Source organism: Cyrtonyx montezumae, unplaced genomic scaffold, assembly GCF_038088225.1.
Source record: "Cyrtonyx montezumae isolate F1298 unplaced genomic scaffold, pur_monq_1.0 scaffold_0, whole genome shotgun sequence".
Taxonomy (NCBI): domain Eukaryota; kingdom Metazoa; phylum Chordata; class Aves; order Galliformes; family Odontophoridae; genus Cyrtonyx; species Cyrtonyx montezumae.
The window spans coordinates 12,617,124-12,643,007 of record NW_027071824.1 but is presented as its reverse complement, the minus strand read 5'-3'; the positions used below and the strand labels follow the sequence as shown (position 1 = coordinate 12,643,007).

Genomic DNA, 25,884 nt, shown 5'->3' with positions numbered 1-25,884 from the left:
ATTCTTCATTTTATCAGGAAGTGTCAACTGCTAAAAATCCTACAATTAAGATTGAAGGTTGTAGTGTGGTGCTAATGCATGTAATTGTTTGTGTATTGGATCTGTGATCAAATTATTCAATTTTTTCCATAAATTAATATGAGCTCAAATTGATGTAGAGTGAATTTAGTTTTGCTGTTTCACAAAATAATCCTGTGACAGTTATTGTCATTCAGTTGATATCACATTTTAGAGTGCAAAATTGGTCTGCTTTTTTTAAAATTTGTTGCTTTTTAGATTTTATCTTGCTAATAACACTTTTTTGACAAACGGTTTTGAAAAAAAGTCATCGCTTTAGAAACTAAAATCATGTTTTGCTAGACAGTGATTAATATCTGTGACCTTTATTTTTGGATCACGAACATAAATATACACTTTTTTCTATGTCAGTCATTGTCTAAGATTTCATCTTTGTTCTGCTTTCCATTACATACCATGAATTATATGAAATTAATTTAATCACTACTCCAAACAAAAATTAAATGTGTCCTAATCCAGAGTTACGTTGTTTGCTTTTACAACTGTAAGTCATAAGTAATTAATTTTCCTTGGAAAATTAATTCACTTACCATTCCCAGTAGCATCATATGTTGACACAGGGTTATAGATAGTTTAATATTTTTGTTCAGCATATTGGCCTCAACTTTGGAAGACCTTAAATCAAAACAAATTCTGATTTACTCAACTCTACATCATTCAGGGTTATTTAAAGTGAATGTTGTCTTTATTGCTTTCAGCCAGCTGATGATGATGATTCTAAAATTGTTCTGTCTTCCAAAACCTGGAAGTCTATGGAAAAAAGTGTGTTATTTCCTGAGAAACAAGAAAATAAACCATTTCGCTTCAGACACGTGAATAACATGGCCACTGGAGCACTATCAGTAGTTGAATACATGAACTCCTCAGAGGACATAACTTAGTGGCTTGGCACTACGCTATGTCCTGCAAGCTTTGTGCTAGAAGGCAGTTTTTCAAGCATACCTTCTGCTGCTGGAGACTTTAGCTGGGGATTCATTATGCCCGTTGCATCAGGCAATCTCTACGCTGATTTAATTGGGAGCATGGCTCCATTTTTGCCACGTGCCATGGCCCAGTGGCAGGACAGCCACACTGCAGTACAGACGTGGAATAAGGCTGCTTGAGCTGCTGGGTATGCCCGAGGGCCTCTGAGTAGCCCAGACCAGGAGTCTTCCGGAATGAGAGAGGCAGCTTTTAAGTCTGATCTTTTAAGTTTGCCAGGAGAAATTGTTTGTGTGCATGCACAACTCCATAAAACATGGTGTTTATTACTTTGGTTTATTTTTATTTATTTATGTCTCCCAGGTGAAATTCCAGTGATGGCAGTATTGCAGTTCAAACGAGTGAGGCTTATTTCATAAATGTACCTTTGTGGGTTGGTGGCTGCATTTTGCTTGAATGGAGGGGGTCATCAGTATCTATGGTGTTTAATTTGGGAGGTGAAAAGTAAAAATAGACATTTAATTCCAGTGTGGAGTTACTGCAAAGATAGGCATAAAAATATTATTGCACTAGCAATCAAAGGAAAGAAATAAACTGAGCGCATTTATGATATACAGTGACGTATCGGACTTACGTAAAGTAGAGCAGATAGAAGAAAATATTTTTTCAGATGCTTTTTTCACCAAATTGTGGGTTTTTTTAATCAAGGTAGGCAATAGGGTATGAACAGAAAAAAACTTAGAATGCAATTCTATCAGCATATTACTAGTACAAGCGAAGGTAAATTTACCTACGTTTGTGGATACAACAGTATTGCACATCTCTTGTGTACATGCGTATTATGAATTATCAGTTGATGTGTTGGGAGAGTTCTTCATTAGATTTATCTATTCCTTTGAAATTCAGGTTTTTTTTCAGTTTCTTACCCCTAAATAAGATAATGCCATCCTGCATCTTAGTTTAACAGGTCTTAGTAGGAATTGATGCTTGTTCATTATCACAGTTTAAACAGTTTAAACAGTTTCAGAAGTTTCACAATGATATTTATAAACAGAAAATCTCCTGTTAGTGTAGCAAACAGTGGCCAGCCTTGTACTTCTTGTGTGTAACGGAAGCTGCATCCTGCCCGCTGCTCTGAGCTGTTCCCATATATGTTCATTACACAGGCCATCAGTTTTAACAAAGCACAATTTTTTCTGAGCCTGCAGGACTTGTTCATTTCTTCATTTTCACCTATTCTGTGTTACAACTCACCTTTCATCTCGGGAAGGGAAGTGAACTCTGTCCTTTCCTCATCCTTCCTTGCTGGAGCTTGTGGTGGTCACATGCAGCAATAATTTCAGCACACCCTGCTCCAGTGTATCAGCATGCTTCTTGTGCTTTCCCTTCTGTGTTTCTATTGTCTATGACATGTACACAGGAAAATATTTTGGAAGCCAATTGAAAGCTCTTGCTGTTCTTACCGAGTTTGTCAGTTTAAGTTTGTATTTCTTTCGGGAATATTCCTATTCATTTCACAATGACAGTGATTGTATAAGTTTGCAAGAAAAATAAAGTTAAAATAATTATTGTTTAAAAAAAGTCTGCGGAAACTATTTTGGGCAAAATTTATCTTTTGAGCTTGACTGTAGTTTTGGATTAGGTTATTCAGAGTTGGCACTAATTCTGAAACAAACACTTCTACGAAGTACAATAGGAAAAAGCCCTAGATACAAGTAAAGCATTTCTTAATGTAAGTGCCTGGCTCTTTGGAGGCCACCAAGAAGTCTACAGTGATTGACGTGCATTCTGGCAAAGCTTTTTTTTTCCTGCAGCAGCGTTGAAGTCAGTCAAAGTGTATAGACAAAGCTGAGTGAATACCAGTTTCCCCAGTACAGGGGCTATTTTTTCAGGAAGTCTAACTCAAACCAGATGTTTTGCTTAGACCTAGAGTTTGTTGCTGCCAAGCATCTCATCAGAGGTCAGAGTTCTGGGCTCAGGGCCCTGCTAGAATTCTTTCACAAATTGCTGTTCGGTGAGGTTTTAATCCTAATGGAAAGAATAATGTGCTTGTAAAATCTGCAGTTATTACAAACACAGTATACATATTGTGGACTTCAAATGACTACATATTTCATTCCCATAAACAGGGAATGCAGATGAATGCAGTGTGTAATAGTTTTAGACATTCAAACTTAAACCAAGTATATAGTTTATACTGCTGTTAACCATTTGCATTCGTAACACTCCTGTAAAATGAATAGTAATCTTAACTAACAATTGGCAGCTCCTAACAAAATAAAAAAATCCCTGCAGCACGTTTTGACTTGCAAGCTGTTTCCTGAAGTAAATAGGAAATCCTTATGCTGTTGAGAATGTTCAGAAAGTACTCTGCTTACTAAGGCAGTAGACTTGGCACAGTTTTTCTTTCCTTCTTTCCCTTTTTTTTTCCTGTCTCAAATTTTAAATAGCTTGGTAGCAACATTATCTGGTTGAGTTAATCACACTTTGTTATTCATACAGCTAATTATTTGTCCCTGAAAACTAGAGTAGACTTTATATGCTGCAGCTTACTTGAAAGCAATTGCTGGCAATACAAATTGATAAGAATAAGAACTAGCGATGAAAATTCTCCAAATATTTGTTTTCTTGTTGCAAGCCTTACTGATAAGCTTCTGCTCTGACTCTACTGAAGTAAAGCTTGAGTGTAACAAAAGCTTCTCAATTTTCATGCTGTACTGCAACCTGCAGCTAGAGAAATGCAGCTTGATATCTAAATCCTGAATTGTTATATCACAAGATGTTGGTATGCTGTAGAAAGTAGTGCCATAGTGTGAAATCAGGTGATGTGACGAATATCTCAGTTCGCCAAGGCCGTAGTGATGATTTGTTTGTGATGCTGTGTAGTGTCTTCATTTTCAGTGAATGCTGCTTGAAGGTTCCTATCTGTTAGTTTCAAACTTTCCTTACTCATCCAACTTTAACTCCTATATGTTGAATTATTTAATACAGCTGTGCTAATTTATCTTGTTACAGTTTCTGAATTTTATATCACTTCATAAGTGTGTTTTCCTTTTGCTGAGAAGTGTAACTTGAGTGGTGTCACTCAAAAGAGTTAATGTTATACCATTCTCATGATGATCATGGCCAGTAATAGTCACACTGGGAAGGAGGCAAATGTATGTGAAGCAAAATATCTACACTAATACTCTAAACTGTGAGACATACTGAGATGTTCATCTACCGTGCAGTGTATTCACTTATTTATATGTTTCTGCTGAGAACTGTGTAATGAATGCTGATTTTAAAGTATGGGTGTTCTTACTTTTCTTAGGGCAGGAATACCTGTACTCAGGAGGACTTCCTTATTAGGTGAATCTATTTCCCAGCATCACACGTAGAGATTTGTGAAATACATCAGTGATTACATCAGTCTGTTATATGTTAAAAATGGATGAAGCTGGTATTTAGGTAGCAAATTAGTTTTCAGAGACAGTATACATTTTTCAGAGAAAAGGAAAAATAACTTTGTTCCTGCTATGTCCTTTAAAAAGGAGAATGTATCCAAAGTGTTATTACAAAGCTTATGTTCCATTACAGTACATGCTAGTGTAAATAATATTTTCCCCTTGTTTACTGTATAAAAACACATTTATATGTACGGAACTGGATGGGAAAACTTTTTCGTTCACTGGATAGAATATAAATTTTAACTTCATTCTGTTAGAATTTGTTTTGTTTAACTGAAAATATTTATTTTGTTTAATAAACACAGAACAGCATAGGCATGCCGCTTTTGTTGCAAGTTCATGGTGCAAGTGGCTGCCTCAAGGTGAGAAAGTGAACATTAAATGGATTGAAATAAATATGTACAACCTAATCATTCAGATGCAATAAAAAATGGAGTCAAGCTATAATGTAGCATGAGAAGCTTTTTCATATTAATGAGTTTCCATTTGCCAATAATTCTGTCATTTGTAACTTGAATCATTCATCACCCCTGCAAATGGTTCTTTCAAGACATTATTTGCAATTTTGTCTTGTGTTTTTGTCCTTGATGTTGTGAAAATGACCGTCTACTGTTACAGGAATGAAAAGAGATCTCATTCAAACATCTTTTGTGTTTCCACTTTCAGTGAAAAATGTTTTTCAAACCTGCAGCTGGTTATTTCTGCAGGAGTTCCCACTTATATTCAGGTTTGATTGACGTTTTGAAATGGCAGCTTTTCATGAAAAGCTGTTAACTTGTAGAATTTGGTTATGGTACTAAGACAGACTGACTTTGTTCTACTGTTGGGACATGTCCAACCTAAACAGAACCCTGCATCTGAATTTAATAGTGCTACTCAGCATAGAGAGTGCAAGTTTTTTCTTTTTCTTTTCTTTTTTCTTTTTTTAACACTGGTGCTTCTGATATGTTTTTAAACCTGGCCTGATAGGTAATCATCCTCATATCTTTTCTGTGAGTAATTGCATTAATTGACATTCTCTTTCTTTATCTCTTTTCTTGAGCTATCAGGTTTTGCCAGGTTGCACTTTCAGTTCAAGTGTTAGAATATATTTTCATTTCACGTGATGAAAATAAATGGAAAATGTATTTTATGAATGTACAAATCCCACAGCCTGTCTGAGTTTAGATAAAAGTGACTATCTGCAGGTTTTATTACTTCTAATTTTGAAGTTTTGAAGTGCTGGGGGGGCAGCAGCAAGCTTATAATATTAACAAATCTTCTGAACAATGATTACTAACTTAATTTCCAAACAAAAATGAGAAAACAGTGCGTAACATAATTATTCTTTCCTTGTCTTCAGCAAGTTGGTCTTTAATATTATGCCAAAATGTTGAAAATGGAAGGGACATTATGCAAAATCAGTTACTCTCTGCATTTATTACCAAACTTCTAAAGATGGGTATAAGAATACCCATATGCATTAGCTGAGAGGGGGAGTGTTTTTAACTTCAAAACAGATGACTATTTATATAAAAGGAATTGATGAAAAAATAATAAGGCCTGGAACTCTGTACGTTTTGGTGTGCATCACTTATGTCTACTGTTGCTTTACTTGAATGTGAGAAGTAAAACCTTAAAATTGTTTTTTTCCACAGTTTAACTGTACAGTCCTGTACAGTTTATCATTTTGTATGACTTATATAGAGATTCAAATGTTCTCTCATACAAGTAGGTGAGTAATAGCATAATTCATTTTTATTTTTTTTTTCAGGAAAACAAACAAGAGTCGTGCACGATAGTTACCATTTCTGAATTATCTCTACTCTTAGCTAATTACTTTTTATAAAATCTCTACAAATTGCACTTGACATAAATTGATGTCCTTAGTGGAGAAATTACTCCTTGAGGGATGTGCTTTCTTTCGGTGTTCTGTATGTCATCTCATCTTCATTGTCGAAGAGGTATTGATTTGAACTTAAAATTAGCAGTCAGATATTTTGATGCTATGAATGTCCATGTGGAGCCAGGGAGAAAGTATTGGAATAAACAAATTTAAATAAAAACAGGTTAGGTAAGCGAGGATCTAAACAGAATACATATTCCCCCATGATTCGTTTTAAGGTTCACGCCTCTTATGTTGTTAGAAGTATGTTAGACTTACAATTCTGAAAGTAAAAACGAAAGTGTAAATGCTGCTGTGAATTGCTAGTTACATGTTATAGTCTGTTTAGAATGCTGAGTTTCGGATCATCTAAATTTCCTGCCTATGCTGGCTTTGTAAATGTCTCCCAAGTCAGTTGCAGTATAGCACTGGGTACGGACACATTTTTTCTGGTATTGAGTGACATCTGCATTCCTACTGTGAAATAAAATGTGATTTTTTGGGATCCTTTCCTTTAGAGCCATCTGGACTTAAATGAGAGTGAATGCTTTCTCAGATGCCTTTACTGTAGTTTCTAAATTTTAGAATAAATTTTTTAGTGCCAACTAGAAGCTCGTAGTGTAGGTGAAATTTTTACAGTTTTATCTCATAATTTTGAATGAATGCTTTTGAGCTTGATGTGAGCTTTGAAAGTAAAAGCCAGTGTCCTATAGTTACCACCCAGACTTTACTGTTAGAATCTGATACTTGCTACTATTCTTCCAAGCAAAAGAAAGATACATGGGTACAAGCTTTTCAGTATACCCATAAGGTCTCTGTGTAATACTAGACCAATTGAATTAAATAGCAAACTGCCCACTGACTTTAAAAGGAGCCAGGATTTTGCCCTTTAACTCTATCAAGCCCTAAGGGCAAGCAGGTTTCATTCTTAAACAGACCAAGCGTGGCAGCATTTCAAAGGAAAGTTGAGCCCTTGCAAAGTTCGACCCAAACAATGCAGAATGCAGAGGACAGTGTGGGGACCTTAAACTACACTACCAAATACAAGAACAGGTAAATGGCTATTGTCCTGTTGGAAACAGTGGAATAGTGGAATATAGTTACAGTTTGGAAATGCTACACCCTATGTCATTTTTTTATATCTGAAAATAGATATTTTTTTCTTTTTTAATTGTCACTGTAAATTGTAATTGTCTTCACTTAAAAATGCATAGGAAGATGTAGACAGGAGGAGAGACTGATCATTGTGCTGCGGCTTCACAGTGTTTGTTTCCTCCCTTTTCTATCTCAGCAATATGACAAACCATTTAATATTGCTGCTTCACTTTTATTATGTAGTGACTTCTTTTTTGGAAGAATGTCTTGAGACAGTGTTTGTCAGTAAATTAAGAACTGAAACATTAGAATGGTTTGCAGTCACAGAAATCTTGTGGTATAAAATGAAACTTTAAAGAAAAACATTCATTTTAACCAGGTAAACATACATTTAGGGTCTTCAAATTCACTTGTTGTAAAAGAACAAGTGTTATCCTTATTGGCAATGGTGTATGAAGTGTTTATTACCAAGCAAAATAAATGTTCTTTGAGACTAGTTGTTTATGTCTAGATATTCTTTTCCACACTCTTTATTCTTGATGTGTAGTTGTCCTTCATTGTATTTTAATTGAGTTGGTGGATGCAGCTACATATGAATGAACTGAAGGGGTAAGAAGTTGAGGGTGTGGTTTTTATTTTGACTTAAATTTTTATCTTTTCAGTTACAGATCCTGTTTCATCCTGAACGATGGTGAAATGCAGGCCATGGCCTGTAGTTGCAAACTGGAGATACTGTCCTTCAGTTTTCAACATTAGTTTCTCTTATGCTTCCACAAGTCTTTAAAGGGAATTATTTTATGCGTGTTTTTCCTTGTTCCATCATCCTGTGTATTGTACCCAAATTCATGCATGGGGAATAATTTTGGAAGCTGTATCTCAGTTCAGTCTTTCTCTTCATCTGCAGGTTTTTTTCCTTGCAGCTGCTTTCATGCTCATACACCTGCTTATGTATTTTTACCTGTTTAAAAGAAACAGTTAAGATTTTGTGACATAGGGAGAGCAGAGTAAGTGTTCCTGCCAGGTGTTCCTTCTCAGATTTAGCCTTCACCACTATTCTCTGTCCAGCCATTGTAAACTGGTGATGTGGGAGATCTTTATGTCAGATTTGTATGAGTACACTTCGGTTAACCAGTTCCTGCCAATATAATCCAGTTGTTATTATCCTTTCTCTTCAGTACTTATTGGATTTTATCCACAGAGTATTGGCTTTGGGCATGTGTGAGCCTGTTGGGGTACTACTGTGTCCTTCATCATCTAACTGACCTGTTGGCTTTTTGCTCAAGATGTCCATTCTAAAGAAGCTGAAGTACTCGAGCAACCTGATTGTGTGAACATATTTACTTTTACTCCGGTGTAATACTTAGTGCACTTGTTCTTCTGCTATAGCAAATTTCAAAATCTTATGAGGAAGCCATAACTCCTTCACTCAGTCCAGAACGTGAGCATCTAGAATCTTTGTAACTTTTCTTGGACTCATGTATTAAGCTAGTAAGCTTTCTATTTAACCATAAGCTGCTTGTATGTTGCCAGAAGCTTTTGCGATGTTGATGATACATGGCAGCCTTTCAAACATTAGTTATCCCTATCAAACAACACATAGTTCTTTTCTCTTTTGCAGTATCTAGTGAAAGGAGATCTAGAGAATTGATGGAATGCTAAGAAATTACTGATAAGGATTAATAATAATAAAAAAAATTTAATCCTGCAGTTGCTGAAATATTTTTCTCAAGTTTTCACTTACCTTTTAAAATAACTAAGGTTGCTAGGTAATCAACAGGATTTACAGATATTGCTATTAATGAGTGCTTTCCATAGATGAGAAAAAAAAAATCCACTTTCCATTATGAAGAGAACAAAAATGATGTGAAGGGCCATCAGATTCAGTTTTAAGTGTTCTCTTAGTATATAAGTCTGGCAACGAGTCCTTTTGGTAATATTCTTCATAGTTTCCTATTTCAAATATTTGCTACCCTCAGTGGGAGAGTACAACTGGAGAGTTCAAATTGAAGGCAAACCCAGCTTTGGCCTGGCAGCAGTGTAGCAGAGCAGAGCCTGCTGGCAGACCTTTTGAATAGGTTGTTAAATATGCCTTGTACACAACTTTTGGTGTTTCTTTCCTCTGCACGTTCAGAGAACCATATCTTGTTTACCACACATGGATAATTGGAAAATAAAAAGTGATTTTAAACTTATGTCCTTGTGGAATCCTCAGACCTGTTCTGCTTCTCTCCATCTGTTTTTCTAATGCACCATGTTTTTCTGATCATTGTGCTGTAGACAGCCTTTACAGCATAACATGTTGACTGCATCTATATGTAATAATGATAAACGCCTTTTTTCCAGGAAAATCTGTTCTCTCAGATGTGCTCTTTCGTGTAGTGTTATTGTGCTCTTTTTATATAGTTTCTATTGTAGTTTCCATGGAAATAAATTGGAAGGATTACTTTCAGTGTGTGACCTACTTTTAGTATACTGTTAGTACTTCTGAATAAAACTGTTAAGAACTGCTGAAAGTGAAAATGAGGGCTAACAGCCACAGAATTTGTCCTGAGGTGCATGCTAAATATCTGCTTTATTTTCTTAGCATTTCTTCCCTCTGTAGGCACATCATTAGATTGTCTTTCTTTTTTTATCTCATCCTGATATCTGATCTGTTACTAGGTACTATATAATTTTCCAACTTTACTTACTCAGTCAGTGTGCTTTGTTCATAATCTTTGCTGAAAAGCCAGTATCCCAGGTAAATGGTTTATTCTAATGTGTTGTGAAGCTGTATTTTAAGGGCTTTGGGAAGAAGTTATCTAAGAGCTAAGGCTTTTATTTCTTTGAATGTCTACATCCTGATTTCTAGAAATGTTCAGAGTATTTTTATTTTTTGGGGGAAGAGGGTTTGTTGTTATGCCTTTTTTTCTCCTTCATTTTCAATATATGAGTTGGATTTTTCACATCTGGATTACTAAGTGCATTTGCTATCTTGAAAGCTCATCATCTGCTGATTTAACAAAGTGGTGAATAAAATATATTTCAATTGGTTTGTCTTTAGACAAAATGTGTGTGCAATTCATGGTTTGTCTGGTTTGAAAGCAAACTACAGTTATTTCACTGCGCCAGATAAAATACAGCTCTCAGCTCAGACATTCAAGGAAGCTAGCCATTTTCATGTCTCTCCCAGAGAAAGGAAAGATAAAGAGCCACATATATTGCAGACTACTGACTAGATGCTGGTATATTATGACTTCTTTTGCTTCTTTTGTTGTTGTTTTTAGGTTTATTAACAAGTCACTCAGCAGTCACGTTTTTTGTTAATAAGCAAGCCTCAGAGGAAATAGAAACCGTGCTAATTCCACATTCTTCTTGTGAGCTGTCTATCGATATATTAGAAATGTGAAAGGATAACTTTAGGACTTCGAATAAGACATGGGAGTGGTGATCCCATAATGACTAGTTGCCTTTCTAATTTGGAAAGGGTGGAAAGTGCAAGACAAAATTTTACAAATAACTTTTCAGCGTCTTCCTAGCACTTTGAAATAAAAATAGATAGCTAATTGGCCTGTATATATTTACCTGTCTTTTCTGAATTTCACACCAACCCTTTTTCAACTGCTGAGCATATGAAAGACTAATTAGTCTGGAGCCATTTGGATGCTAGGTTTCCCTGTTCTCTTTCAGAAGCATACGTGCAATGCTAAAAATTTCCTCCCTTAAATCCTCTTTAAAAATAAATAAATAAATAACACTAAGGGTCATTTTATTTTTATTTTATTTTTCTATCTATGTTTTATGAAATCAGTATCTTAAGATAATTTTGAAGCTTTTTGTCTTGTTTGGTTATGCATGTAAGCTGGTCTCATTGATGATTCTAGCAGATAGTTAGCATCACTAGGGTCTGAGATCATCTTTTGGAGATATAAATTCATAATTTACATTACTAGGATTTAATTAAATTGCTAATAAATGGCAGGTCTCATTCAGACCTTAAATCTTTAGTCTAATGATACAGCCTAATTGCATCTAACTCTTGATACCTATCTGAAAACAGTTTATAAAAGAGAGTAGCCTAATTTTGATCTCTAAGTTGGGCATATAAACCCTTCCTCTTCACCAGAATATAATGGAGTCAGTTGGAGTATTTTTCTCTCTCTGGCTGACAAGAGCTTAATAAGAAATGATTTTAGTTACTAAATCTGAGAATCCTTTATTAAAACAAATCATTTCCCATCAATGGATGCATGCCACAACTCAAAGATGCAAAAAACATTTGTAAGCTGCCCCTGAAGCAATGCAATTAGGGAACTTAATGATCAATGCATGAACATAATAAAGTTTGGGAAGTATAGGATGTGTGTTAGTGGGTAATTATGCTTATGTTGCAGACAGGAAATGAGGAATTGACTCCTCCTTGACCGTGTTTCATTGAGTTCCTGTATGATTTAAGAGAAATTACTGAGTTGTAATGTTTTTAGTTTGTCATCTGTAAAACTGGGAGTGTTCTCATGTATCTAAGTATTGTGAATGTGAAAGGTTCTGCATTGTTTTTGCATATGTGTCTGGCAGGGTATGTTACTGCTATTGTATTTTCATGGTATTCTAGTGAAACCAGAACTGTTACTGTAAAAAATATATACCCCAAATTCTAGCGTCTTCAGGTCAAAGCACTCTTTATCCAAAGAACTGGTATACCAAAACCAAAAGTTACCAATTAGTATCTCCATAATACCAGCTACCTATTTTGTATCTCTGAACGTTTGGGAGATTGAAGATTACTTCTCATGTTTTATGAAAGGACTTTAGTTGTTAAGGATGTGTCTTCCTTCTGTGACGGAAGGTATAACTTGGGCCAGGGCTGGTGACAAAGACTTACCAGGCATTGTTGACTTCCTCATCCCTTCACAATTTGGTTGGCATTTTTCCTTGTGCCAGCCTAGCTAGGCATGTGCAGCAGACCTTGCTGTAAGTTTTGCACTTGAGCTTTCTTGACAAGTCATGAGTACTCCAGAAGCTGAAGTTTGGTCATAGCTGACTGAAGGGGTCTCAGTTGTCTAATCAGAGCAATTTCTGCCTTATGTAATGGAAATTCAGAAACTTTCTGTTGAAGGTGTTTAGAATGACTGTCTTTTGGTGTTCTTAAAATATGAATTCTATACAGAAATAAATACAATAATTAAGATTCTTTTTGTATTTGAGTATTCTGTATTCTTGTAGAGTAAGTAATAAGACAGCCATAAATTGAATGTACTTCTCTAATTTGGTTGAAGCCATCTGGTACCTCATTCCTTAACTATCAATCCTGCAAAGCACAGATGAAAGTCATTGAAATTCTGCCCTTAATAACTATAGAGGGATATCAGCTGAAGACTTCAATGGAGCAGGCCTAAATTGGCATTGCTCTTCTCATCGTAAAGTAGCAGTTTGCTTTTGAAATACTGGGAGGTGGACATGAGTGATACTAAATTAGAAGTAGTTTTAATTCCTTTCTATCTTGATACCACTCTCTCAGCATGCGTTCTAAAAGTTTGTATGAATGGAGATCTCTATTCTTCCTTCCTTGACCAAAAGTATTCTCACTTCCTTGACCAGATGCAAACCTGAGTTAGTCCTGAAATGCAGAACAGTTGCCTCTTGGAATAATTTCTTTAATAACTGAAGCTAATAGATATGCTTTTAAAATTGTAGTTTAAGAGTTTAAAAACCATAAAACTTACATTACTACCTTGTTTTTTCTTTTATTCCTTGATGATTTTGTTTAACCTTGTTGTTAAACATCAAATATATAAAAAAAAAAAGGAAGATTTTTTAGAAGGGAAAAAGGTGAGTTTTTATGATACAATAGCTATCTCTGTTGTCAACTTTAAGTATATTTGCAATGAATATATACATATTCAGACATTAGTGGCTTAAACTTTGTGAACTCTTAAGACAATGATAGTAACACAACAATGTTAATCTTCAGATCTCGCGCTACAGAATACCAATGTTTGATTAATTTGTTACTCTACAGAATTTTATGTTTTCTACATTTATAATTAAATGAAAAACTGCTTTTATGTTTGTAAGAAACCTTTTGAAGAAATGTCCAGGCCTTGAATTAAAAAAAAAAAAAAAAAAGATTAATTTGCAAGGCTGCAAATCATTGCCTGTCTGCCAGGGATACTGGAAATCTAGGTGCTCTTTGTGTTTTTTGCTCCTACCTGTTGAGAATTTGTTTTAAAAAAAAAAATGTACATTACAAAAGTAGTCAATTCTTATTTCAGTGTACAGTACAGTAAATGTGCTGCTATTGTTTATACCATTCACCTACTTTGATCTTTCAATTTTTTGTATTATTCTAATTACTACATCAATAATAATCATGCACTATTGACAATAGTGGTAGGTCTGAATTGCTGCTCCTTTTTGAGAATAGGGAAAATATTGATATTCGTGTTCGCTTGCAAAAAGTTGTCACGGTAATTTTTTTGTGCCGAAAAGTCAGTGCAGTTAGTTTATTATTCAGTACTGTCAACTTTTCAATTTTCAATATGCAAACATTTTCCTTGTGTTACATCTGCAATAGGAAAATAACTGAATATACATTTTAATGCAAAGTTTGTTAATCTTATTGCAAAGCAGATTTTTAAAGGCACAAATAGAGGGGTTTTTTTACCAGTTATTTATACTTATGCTTTAAATATAACTTTGCTGTCATATGTAATAAGTGGTGCTGAAATTAGTTTCAGTTATCAACGATGTGAATGACACAATGGATGCTTATGTTCTGTGCCTGTTGAATCCATAAACACTGGTGCTGGACAAACTTCTGGTTTTTCACATTTCCTGATTTTCTGTCAGCTTTGTCTTTCGTGGGTCATTTGATTAACACTACTCTGGTTGGCTCTTTTGTGCTTCCATATGTCAATCAAAATCAAGTGCCTGCTTCTTAGTGAGGAGAGAAAATAAGCTTGCTTTATTTAAGTTTGGCTGTGCTTTCTGCAGAACAGCATCTTACATTTTCTTTCATTCCTAGTGTATTTTTGCCTTGAGCTATGCAAGTAGAAGAGGTTGGGGTTGAAGAGGAAAAGGAACATCCAATGGAAGCGAAGGAGGAGATAAAGAGAAGTGAGAGGGAGAAGTGAAGAGTGGAATTTGAAGCTATTCTTTGAGGATATTAAATATGAAGAGATCTGTTGTTTTGGGTTTTTTTTTTGTTTGTTTGTTTTTTAAAGCAAGAGGGATGAAAGGGTCTCATGAGTATTTTCACATTAGATAAAGATATTTCTTTATCTAATCATGTCATGACTAATGCTGTTGGTATGAGATTAGAAAACCACTGAAAGTCATTGTTTTGCATAAATGTTTTTTTTCTAATGAGAGGACAGATATGTAGTTTTTAAGAATAATTATCTGTCCATTGCTAATATAAATACTATGATAATCACCACATAGAGCAGTTGCTAAGTGTGTGTACATTAACACTGGAAAAGCCAACGAGCGTGAGAAGTTGCTTATATTAGAATTGCAAAATACAACAAAATATGCTTTAACTGTACATACCCTTAAATGAATTTGTTTGGGTTTTTTTGTTTGTTTGTTTTTTTGCTGTAGTTGGTAGTGTTGTAAGTATCACATTCCTTATGAGGGTCACGTAAGAAGAACCTCTGTACATCTTCGGTGAAGGTGTCAACCTTTTCGCAAGCTCTTCATATCTCCTGGGGTCTCACTTTGCCCTGAATGTGACTGGTTGAGAGTTTATATCCCATTGTTGCTGTTCCTCACCCTTTTGGTGCAGGGGTATGGTCAGTGGCTTCAGACTAAACAGAATTCCCGCATATAACCGGGCTCACCAGGGCTTCATGTCTTCTGTCTTGCTCCTTTGGGAAGACATTGTTCCTTCTCCCTCTGAAAAAAAAAATAGAAGCTGAGATTGTTTTTTATTTTATTTTTTTTCCTCTCTTTGTCAATTTCCAGAAAAATCCCTGAATGGCACTGTTGCCTTGCAAACATCTGATATCACCTGTGAAACTCCAGTTCTGATGTTCTTTGCTTTATCTTCCTGTAGTTTTGCAGGATATTCCCTGTATCTGTAGAGTTTCAACCTCCCTAGTATGTGGTTTTCTACTGAAATGGGAATGTAGATTTTTCCTCCTAGAGTTCTGGAATATCATCTTTACTACATCTGTTAGAGTGCAAGAACAAGTAAATAGAAGATGAATTTTAGAAACTTCTAAGTGACTTGAAGCACTGACATGAACAAGTGTGCATTTTTGTTTTCTTTTTCAGTGTTGAATCTAACAGACTGTTTTTGTTTTACCATTTTCTTTGAAAACAATGTATTTCTCTTGGGGTAACACTAATGTGCCATTAAAATAAACAGAATTCTGATTTTTGAAAACAAGAAATGAATCAGAGTTAAGTACATAGGATAACAATGTATCCTATAGCAATATAACATTTGGAGAAACCACAATCTTCAAAAGAAATTCTTTAAGTTAAGCCTTTTTATCGAACATCAGAGGAATAAGCTTGTTTTCTTAGAGCATAACTGAAAGGGATTTTCCAGAGGATGCTAGAAATTAAAACCCTAGTCTGCACTTCCAGTATTTCCACCCGATGAAGGTGGAAGAGGTGTGTTTTTAGTTTTCATCCAATTCTGCCCATGAAAACTACTCATCATTAGACTATTTTCATTGCATTCATTCTGCTGTACTTAAGGGCTTGTCCAGAGTGCATTTTGCTCCTAGGTTTCATAAGCATTTGAAGTGCAACTGACTGGATATGGGCCACAGTGCTAGCAGGGAATGTTTTTCCCTTCTAAGAATGTTAAGCAAAACACGTTCCTATGGATTGACTCTCTATAACATGATATAGTTCTGAACTTTGCTTAGCGTGTGTTGTCTCACCTAATTTCTCATTCAGTAAATGTCATTCAGGCTGCAAGGTTACATGTCTTTTTAAAGAAAGTATATATGTTTTCAAGGGCAATGTTGGTTAGTCTCACATGCCAATATTAAAATTCATGGGTACAGAAGTTAATGGTAGGTACCAACAAAATAATGTTTTATGAAGTGCTAGAAGTGCTTCAGAACTTAGGAAAAAAAATAAAGCTTTTACTCCTTTACTTAATTGAAGGCTGTCTTGAATTCGAAGGACAAGTGAGGTATAATTTGATCAGAAATGTTGGCCGTGTTACTGTTCCGCCTGGCCTGAGTCCATAACCTGATGCCTGTTGCACAGGATCATGAGCTCTTCCCCTCCCTGCTACTTTGTGGGCAGCAGCATTAGGTCATGTCTGTGCTGAGCCTGTGGGCTCTGGGGAATAGCTGATTCCTTTCCAACTGGGCTGGGAGATGGCTGGCTTGATTCCTGGGTATTGTAAAGTAATAATGAAGTGTGGGCTGGTCTTGTTGATTTCTACTAATTTAACAAATATAAAATATATATATTTAAAAGTCACTGTGTTTTGAAGTAGAATTTTGAACTGTTTCTTTCACACAAAACACAACCCTAATTTATACAAATTTGTACAAAATCTGTTGGGAAAGGTTACCAGGAGCATTGGTTATATGTATTATTTTAATATTTTGGGGGGTTCTTTATGTTGACAAAGATTTAAAAAAAAAAAAAAAAAAAAAGCTCAGCTGTCATTTACAAAAAGCTGCAGTTTAGGGTTACTCTAATCTAGCTCTAGTAGTATGGTGTTTTGAGTTTGGTCAAGTGAAGTCAGGATACTTATCCACAATCCATTTTCTCACAGATCCAGCACATCTCCAGGCTACATGTGAACAGTGCTCCTTTCCTTTTGTACATTTGTGTCGCTAATGGCACTTACTTTTACAGAAACTATATTGCTAGAGATCTCTCAGCTGAGAGACTCCTTGATTTGCTGTATTCCTTTTGAGTACAACAGGTTTTTGAAAAATAGCTTTCAATTAGTGTTGTAGCCCTGTCTCAAGGTTTTCAGTTGTGTTAATTATTTCCAGTGAGTGCACATGTCTTCGAAGTGATTAAGACAATATTCCTTGCTGGTAATTCCTCCGAAAAATACTAAAGCACTGTTACATTGTCTGATATTTCTAAGTACAGATTACTTTCTGTAGTCGAGAGGTTGCTGTTTTAATTTGAAACAAGTGAGTAGCGTGGAGTGTGTATGCTTCTAGTAGTGTCTGAATAATATGATATCACCGCAGTGCATATAAATAGTATACAGAAGTATATAATATCAAACCTCTGATACTTGAGAAGGCAAATAAATTTTCTGGAAGACAGAAAAATGCTTATAACCTGTTAGCAGTAGAAAGTCTTTACAATAATATTGGGACAATAAAGTAATGCTTTTAACTACTTTTAGAAACAGAGCTCATAATGCTACTCCTTTGCTTTGTATCAATGAAAAGAGGGATGTAGAAATTTCTCCATCTCAGCAAAAGGAAGTAGTGATAGTTTTGGGAGGCAGATTTGTTGGCTGGACAGTTTTCTAGCATTTTCAACTTAATTTCATAATTTCATTCTCTAGCTTGAATATACTTTATGTCTGAGAGGTATTGGTAGCTTTGAGAAATGCTTACTAAGACAGTTGCACCATTGTATGTTTATCTTGATCTGTCACCTTTACCTTTCAGATTTTTCCTTGACATGTTTGCTGGGATGTGCATTCCAAGTGGTTTTTCTGTTAGGTGTTGGTAACAAAGAGCTTGTGCATGCCTTGCTTTGTTTTGCTTATTTGCTCCTTCTGTATTTGTCTGTTTTTAATGGTAACTGTCAAGCACCAATCTAGTTAAAAGATGTAGATCTTTGAGAGACCTGAGAATTCCTTTTTAGGAGCAGGCATCCTTGGCCAAATAAATAACAGTTGAATCAATCGGTTGTTTTTTTTTTTTTGCCAAATTGTTTGCATTCTGTTACTTGAATTTTACATGAAGTATTGTATTCACAATCTTAAATATTCAGATAAATGTCACTTTTACTTACATAGCTGAGGAATCATGAGCACTGATCTTTCTTCCACTAGGATAAGTATTTCAGGATGCTTTGCTTTGGGTTGTAATATACTCTTTCCCATTTTATTTGGAGTATACTTGACTGATTTGCTTCTCAGTTCACTCTTAGCAGATCTGATGATAAAGCTCTTGCTGAATTAAGTCTCATACAAAGAACTTCTTAGATTTGTCCAGATCTGTGTATTTCCTTACCTTCTTTGCTGTACTCCAGTCTATTAATTATTGTGGAGATGTTGAAGAATGTCCCAGTTATCATTTGCATGACTGTGTATTTCTGCTACTGAATAATGATCGTTATTTTAAGGAGTGAGATTGGAAGCTATGGAAACAACATTCTACCCATCCATTGTCACAGACTTGCTACGTTTTATTCTAATTTATTTCTGAAACCAAAGTATATATATATTTTTTTTTAGAAGTGACCAAGAATTGTGAATTTGTTAATTGGCTTCCTTGGAGTTAGTCTGTCCTTTCTCAAAAGCAGAATAATGTTTTGAGTACTGTGTATTTTTTAACTCTTTTCACCTTCCTTCAACATTAAGGAAAATAAGCTACATACATGTATCTTATTGAATTTAAAATTTGTGTTTCTTTGTGGAAAATCTAATTCAGTATCTGAGAGCTGTACTTGTTGAAGAAGAGAATTTGGGTATTTCTGAACCATGTTGGTATTTTATTCTGGTACTCATCTATTAGTCTTGTATTACTGTTCTGTGTTACATAGATATATCTGTGTATGTGTGAGCTGGAATCCTCTAGTTGTAGTACATACCCAACTAATGACAAAAGGTAGGAACATATAGAAGGTAATTGCTAAGAGAAGCTGCATCTTCAGGAAGACATATAAATATGGAAATATAAGATGCTGGGTTTTTTTTCTTGGTTTTCATGTGCTTGTTTTAGGACACTATTTCCTCATATTTCTCCAGAAAAAAAGCTCTGGTTTAGTAGTAACATGTTAGTAAGTGTGAACTGTCATTTGGTCTGCAAAATGTACTATCAAGGTGTATGTTTGTGAGGTTCAGACTGTATGTAAATATGTATTTATGCATATATGTGGGTTTTGGCGCACAGACTATATTGAGAGGAGTAACACTGGTGAAATTTGTACTTGCTTTTTTTTTTTAAGCAACTTTCTTTTTTTTTTTTCATAATAAAATATATTGCATTAGTGTTACTGGAAATTAGGGGTTAAGAGAGACATTAGCATAAGTTTTAGGCTTGTTACAGGTATTAACCAATCACTCTTTATTGAACAACCAATATTTGTAAGTGGAAGTTGATGCTGTTGGCACATTAAATTTAATTACAAAAACTTTAAAAGGTCTGAGTGGCTTTAGAAGATTAAATGAAGTAGTGGATGAAGTGTTTGGTGCCTTGGCTCGATGCCAGTCTGGTGTCCTAAATGAATGCATCACAAAACCACAACAGATCAACTCAGATTTACATGAGTGACGTATAAGAGCCCTGAAGCTAAGCCAACATAGTGATTGAATTAGCTCCTGCATTCACAGAGGCTTCTCCCTCCAGGTCAGACTTCTAAGCACTGATGGGTATGTGTGGGGAAATAAAAGTTATAGATTGAAGTATGCCTGTGCTGTGAAGGAAAAGAAACCTTAGAGCTTCAGAACTTTTATCTTTGACAAGTGTGTCAGATTTTCTTTTTTTTGCTGGGGGTGGAGTGAGAAGAGGAAACATTATGAGCAATAATGAAAAAAAGTAGAAGAATTTCCTTTAGTGGTACTTTTGTCAACGATCTGCCAATCTCCCTGGAAATCTGTTCAGAATCTGAAATGTACCTAATGTATAATGCGCCCTTATGCAATATTTAGTTTGTTCTTTTAGTAACTACTGTAGGGTGATGCTAATGAACAGGACAGTTTCACAAATGTGTACACAAGTGAAAAAGAGCAGCATTTGTGACTTTTTCTCCAAATACCTTATTTTGAAAATACTGTCTTATTTTTAATGACTCAAAGTGAGATTATGCATAAATAACTGTCAGATAAAAATAAGAACAATAAATGAATATAAACGTTACTTTTTGAAAAGAAAGCATTATGCGTTTAATTTAGTTTTGTTTTTTTTCCACATAATTTGGAGCAATGGTTATTAAGCAAGAAAGAAATCTGGTATGAAGAGTGATTTATTTTGTGGATTTTTATTATGACAGAAGCGTAGCAAAAAGAAATTTGAAGACATTATAAAAAAAGAAAACATTCTACTGTTTGATTTTAACAGGTACCATCACATAAGATATTGATAAGTTCCAGCAAGGATTGTATTAATGTGACATAAGTAAGAACTTTAAACAATAGTATGCTTCAATATTTCAGTAACCTGATATCTCCATTTTTGTTTCTCAGCATGATGTATCACAGACCTTGCTCAAAGCAACTCTGGACAGTGTGGTTGAAGAGTGTGTCAGCTTTGTAGGAGTTGATATTAACATCTGCTCAGAAATACTATTAAGGTGAGTCAAACATTTTCCTATTCCAGTAATTACATGGCTCTGGATCACAGAGTCTCTGTTTAGTCTGCCATCTGACTCGAACTCAGCTGGAGCAAATGGCTCTTGTGTTAAACTTCCAACTACATGAAAATGACACAGTAAGACAGTGTTGCGCTGTCCTTGGAATTCATTTTCTAAGGGTATGTGTGATTCTCCAGATAAAACTATTATTTGGAGGAAAACAGGTTTAAAAAAAAATTAAACCAACAATGAAATTTAGAAAAAAAAATTAAATGCAACCAATTTGTATTTCTGCAGTAAGAAAGGATTTTTTCTAATTTCTGTCCTTTCAAAGGTTTTGTTGTATGTACTAAGCAATGCAGGCTGTAAAAATCTAGTGGGCAGAGGAGAAAGGGAAGGGTTTAAAGAGAAGTCTTTTTGACAAGCACATTCTTTTTTTAATGTGACTTTGAAGTAATTCATATTTATTTGGAAAAATATTCTGGATTTTATTTCTCTTGGTTAGGAATCCATCTCATTCTCTTTTGAATGTCATGCTTTCTTATGCATCAAGTGCACTTGTTGCCTATATATTACACTTACGGTGACAATATCACAGCACCTGCATGACTTCTGAGTATCTTACTTGAAAGCCTTAAAAATCATCAAGTGCTTTGTCAGTGAAAATAAATAAGCTATATTTCCTATTGTTTCTATGAAGGTTTTGTAGAAAATTCCATGCCTAATATTTTGTCTGTTAAAGAGGTGTCTCAGTTTTTGCCAACTTTTGATTTCTTTTTATGCTTCTGCTTGAAAATGAGAATAACAGACATTTTTTTTGCTTTTGTTCTCATCCTCAATTTCAGCTATTTCTGCCAGAATGGTTTTTTTTTAGAATCAATTTAATACTGCAAACAGGTCTCTTAAAGCAATGATGACTGATATTTGGAGCCGTGTGGGTGACATTTGCTTCTTCAGGAGTAAATGCCCAACATAGTGTTTTTGTCTTTCTGTGATTCTTGTAATCTGAGTATAACTTTGAGTGTATTTACATATAGAAAGGGTGCAACAAACACACTGCTTCCTGAAGGAATTTGGCTTACTGCAGTTGCATTGTACAGGTATGCTCTTTGCCAGATCTAAGTTGCCCTCAGAACAACTAATGAAGCCTGTTCCCAGCTGGTCTTTTATTTCAAAGCAGATGAGAGAAAAGGAACAAGCTGTGGGGATCTGTGAAATTATGTAAGGAAGGCAAGCTGCCCTCAGCCACCCTCTTTCTGGGTAGCAGACGCCAGTCCCTCAAGTTGGGGCAAGGTGTTGTGGTATCATTGGAAGATAATAGCTGAGGGGGTTTTCTCACAGGAGTAATTCATCTGTCCTGAACCCTCCTCCCACGTTGTTTCCTGTAGAGGGCAGCTGGGGGCAGGCCATAAGACATGACAAATCAAATTGGTATTACAGAAATAGCCCACAGATAATAAATTAAAAGCCCTTGGCTTACTAGTTAGGTATGTGCAGAAGCCTATTACTGTACAAAGTTTTGTTGACTTGAGAGGATTCCTTCCACAGAATTCAGAGAAACGATCCTTTTTCAGATTGCTCCTTTAATCTAGGATTTTTTTTTTTTACAAAATTCTTATCTGTGTTTAATTTTTGTAGGTTTTTTAAACCAAGTTTTCTACTGTGTAATGTGTGTACTTTTAATGGGTAAGACTTGTATTAATGACTGTTCAGTGGTGATAAATGTATTTTGTAAACTTTATTCTCAGACATATTGCAGGATTGAATACCACCAGGGCTAGGAATATTATTGAATGGCGAGAAAAGAATGGACCATTTATAAATCGAGAGCAGCTCAAGGAAGTTAAAGGTTTGGGTCCCAAAACTTTCCAACAGTGTGCTGGCTTCATCAGATTCAATCAAGACTATATAAAGACTTTCTGCAGGTAATAATGATACTAGCCAACATGACAAAATTTTCCAAAATTTTATTAGAAGACCTCTTCACCTTCTGTTTTGTATGGAAAGTTTGTGGATGAATATAGCTCTTGCACTGCATCATCGTGGTTTATTAGTCTAGTTCTCTAGGTTAGAGTCTCTATAAGAATACAAGTTTAATTGCAAATTCTTCAACTGAATTGATAGAAGAAATTTGACATGTGGAAGTATCATTATCTGTGAGGTATTAAAGTCTTAAAGGCTGGTGCTTCATACTTAGAGATTGTTAAATCCATTTCAGTGTGGCGAACACTGATACTCTGCAGAACACACTGGTAGTAAACTAGAGTGGATTTTCAGAGAACTTCAATTCCAGTGCATGAAGAGAGAGAGTTAAATAAGCTGTCTGGGCTAAGCTCTGTCTGTTATACTTCTGTGCCTAGGGAGAATTATGTGACTGCCTGCTTTCTCAAATGTGTAAGAAACCCTTTACTAACTCCAGTTTGTCAATACTGAGTCATGCTTTTCCTTTCCATCTCACTTCCCATTTCTGTACCAAGCCTTTTCCTTTTGCAACCATTCGTTCTGCTGCTCCTCTTCATCTAAAATGCTTCCTCCCTGTAACAGGAAATGCCCATTGTATGACATCTTTCTTCCATCTTTCCCATTTCTATATCCAGTATAAAGAACTCAGAAGGGACAGAGTGGCAGCACCATCCTACCCTTTTACTTCTCTCTCCTCTCAAAAAAATATTTTTCTGGGAAGCACATGTTATTCTTTTGCCAACCCTGTGCTCAGAAGCAATCCTGTATTCCCAGTTGCTGCTGGCCAAACTGAACATGCGTAACTTCCAGGCAGGCAGGAGGTAGGCACATTAGGACTGGCATACTGCCCAAGTGAAAGGGATACAGATTGGTTGCCCATCTGGCAAGGAGGCACATGCTGCAGGCCAAACAGTGTGCTCTAATCACCAGAAGACCAAAGAAATTGTTTTTGAGGCTGTAGGTGATCGATGAGCCTTATGTTGTACAGATCTGTTCTAGTCAATGCTGCAGTACAGAGGATGATAAGGCTGATTCCGTGTGTTTTTTTGTTTTGTTTTGTTTCCTAAAGTTCACTGATGAAATGTTTAACACCTTTTTTTTTTTTCCTTTTCTGGAGCACACTTCTGATGTTAGTCAGATTCCATAAAACTTGAGAACACTGTGTAACCTGAAAAATCTGTTATAGTTCAGAGTTTTAGGCCAAAATAAAGCTCTAAAAGCATTGCCACTGCAACAGTTTGTATGGGCCCAGGTGGTGAGATCAAAAGTGGATTTGGGGAATATTTTATTTTTTTTGTCCTCTCTAGTTGTGTTGAGGGCTATAGAGTACTGTGTGAAATTTTTTTTGTACTTTGTACTTTCAAGTTAACAAATAGAATCATAGAATCCTTAGAGTTGGAAGGAGCCTTTAAAAGTCATCTAGTTCAACTCCCCTGCAATGAATAGGGACAAATACAGCTGGATCAGGTTGCTCAGAGCTATTCCAGCCTGGCCTTGAATGTCTCCAGGAATAGGGCTTTCACCACCTCTCTGGGCAACCTGTTCCAGTGCCTCACCACCCTCACTGTAAAAGATTTTTTCCTTATATCCAACCTACATCTATTCTCCTTTAAGTTTGAAACTATTTCTTTTTGCTCTGTCACCATAGACCCTGCTAAAGAGTCTGTCCCTTCTTTCTTGTAGCTCCTCTTTAAATACTGAAAGGCCACAACATAGGCGATGGTTATTTAAATAGTTGTTTTTTTAAATACTGATATTGAAAGAAGAAGCTATGCCTGCATTTCTACCTATATTCCATGTTGAGGTAGAGCCTGAAGTGCAAGTGCTATTTGTAACGAGTCATCTTTCTTCTTCTCCTCTGTTGCAGCACTGTTGTTCACATACAGTCCTCCTGCCATTATTGGCAATCTGTCCATGGGCCTCTCTGAGACTTTGGAACCTTTATTATCTTACCAATTTAAGAGAAACAACTCAAATGCTTGCAGAATCTAACTGACTAGGAGTTGAGATTGTATTCACTGTTTTAAGGAAAGCTGTATTAGGAACTTTTGAAAAACCAGAATATAGTATTGTTCCGAAGGTCTTTCACTGATCATCAAGCCTCACTTCTTTAGCATTTCAGAGCAAACCAAAAGTTTAAGCATGTTATGGAGGGCATTATCTAGATGCCTCTTGAATGCTGACAGGCTTGGGACTCCCTCTAGGAAGCCTGCTCCAGTGGCTGACCACCTGCACAGTAAATAAATGCATGAGCCTCCTCTGGCACAGCCTTGTGCCATTCCCATCTTGCTATCAGTTCCCAGGAGGAGAGATTCCCTCCTTATTCCCTCCTTCTTCCCTCCTCAGAGAACTGCAGAGAACAGTGAGATCACCTCTAACCTCCTTTTTCCAAACTGCACAGCCTAAGTGTTGTCCTCTCTTTACATAATACAACTTCCAACCTTTCTGTCAGCTTTGTTAAATTCCTAGTTTGCTTTCAAGGACCTTATTGCCCTTTTTATGGTGTGGACCTCAGAAGTGCACACAGTTCTCAAAGTGAGGCCACACTAGCACTAGGCATAGAAGGGAAGGATCACCTCTTTTGACTGGCTATGCTGTATTTATTGCCCCTCAAGACATGGTTTACTCTCTTGGCTACCTGGGCATGCTGCAGGCTCTTGTTTTGCCTGCTGTTGATCAGCACCTTCAGATCTCTTTCAGCAGGGCAGCTCTCTAGCCTCTTGTCTCCCAGTCCAGGCATGTGATTGGCATTATTCCATCCCGAGTAAAGAACATGGCATTTACTGTTTTGGTAATTATTTCTAAATTCTGAAACAGTGGTAGGTTTAACCCTTAGGTTTTTACTGGTTTAAGTTTTTCATATTCTAAATTTTCCATATTTAAACCTGACCTGTATTTGAGCAGACATTTTCAGAAATTTAAATATAGAGAGTGAAGTAATGTTATTCAAACACTTATGGTACAATTGCGACACAATTGTACCTACTTGAAAGACAGAAGATACTATCCAGTTTCCAGACTAAACAGTAGGTTGTGTGTTGAGGAATTTTACCCTATCAGTACTTTCAT

The 25,884-nt window shown here is 35.8% G+C and overlaps 1 protein-coding gene across 1 annotated transcript in view; it reads left to right on the top strand.

Annotated features, from left to right (window-relative positions):
• SRBD1 (S1 RNA binding domain 1) overlaps window positions 1–25,884 on the top strand; it is a 114,440-nt gene that overhangs the window by 74,105 nt on the left and 14,451 nt on the right. Inside the window, exons 17-18 of the mRNA XM_065754780.1 lie at window positions 20,747–20,853; window positions 22,602–22,778. Coding sequence (XP_065610852.1) covers window positions 20,747–20,853; window positions 22,602–22,778 — 284 coding nt within the window. The remainder of the gene's footprint in view (window positions 1–20,746; window positions 20,854–22,601; window positions 22,779–25,884) is intronic.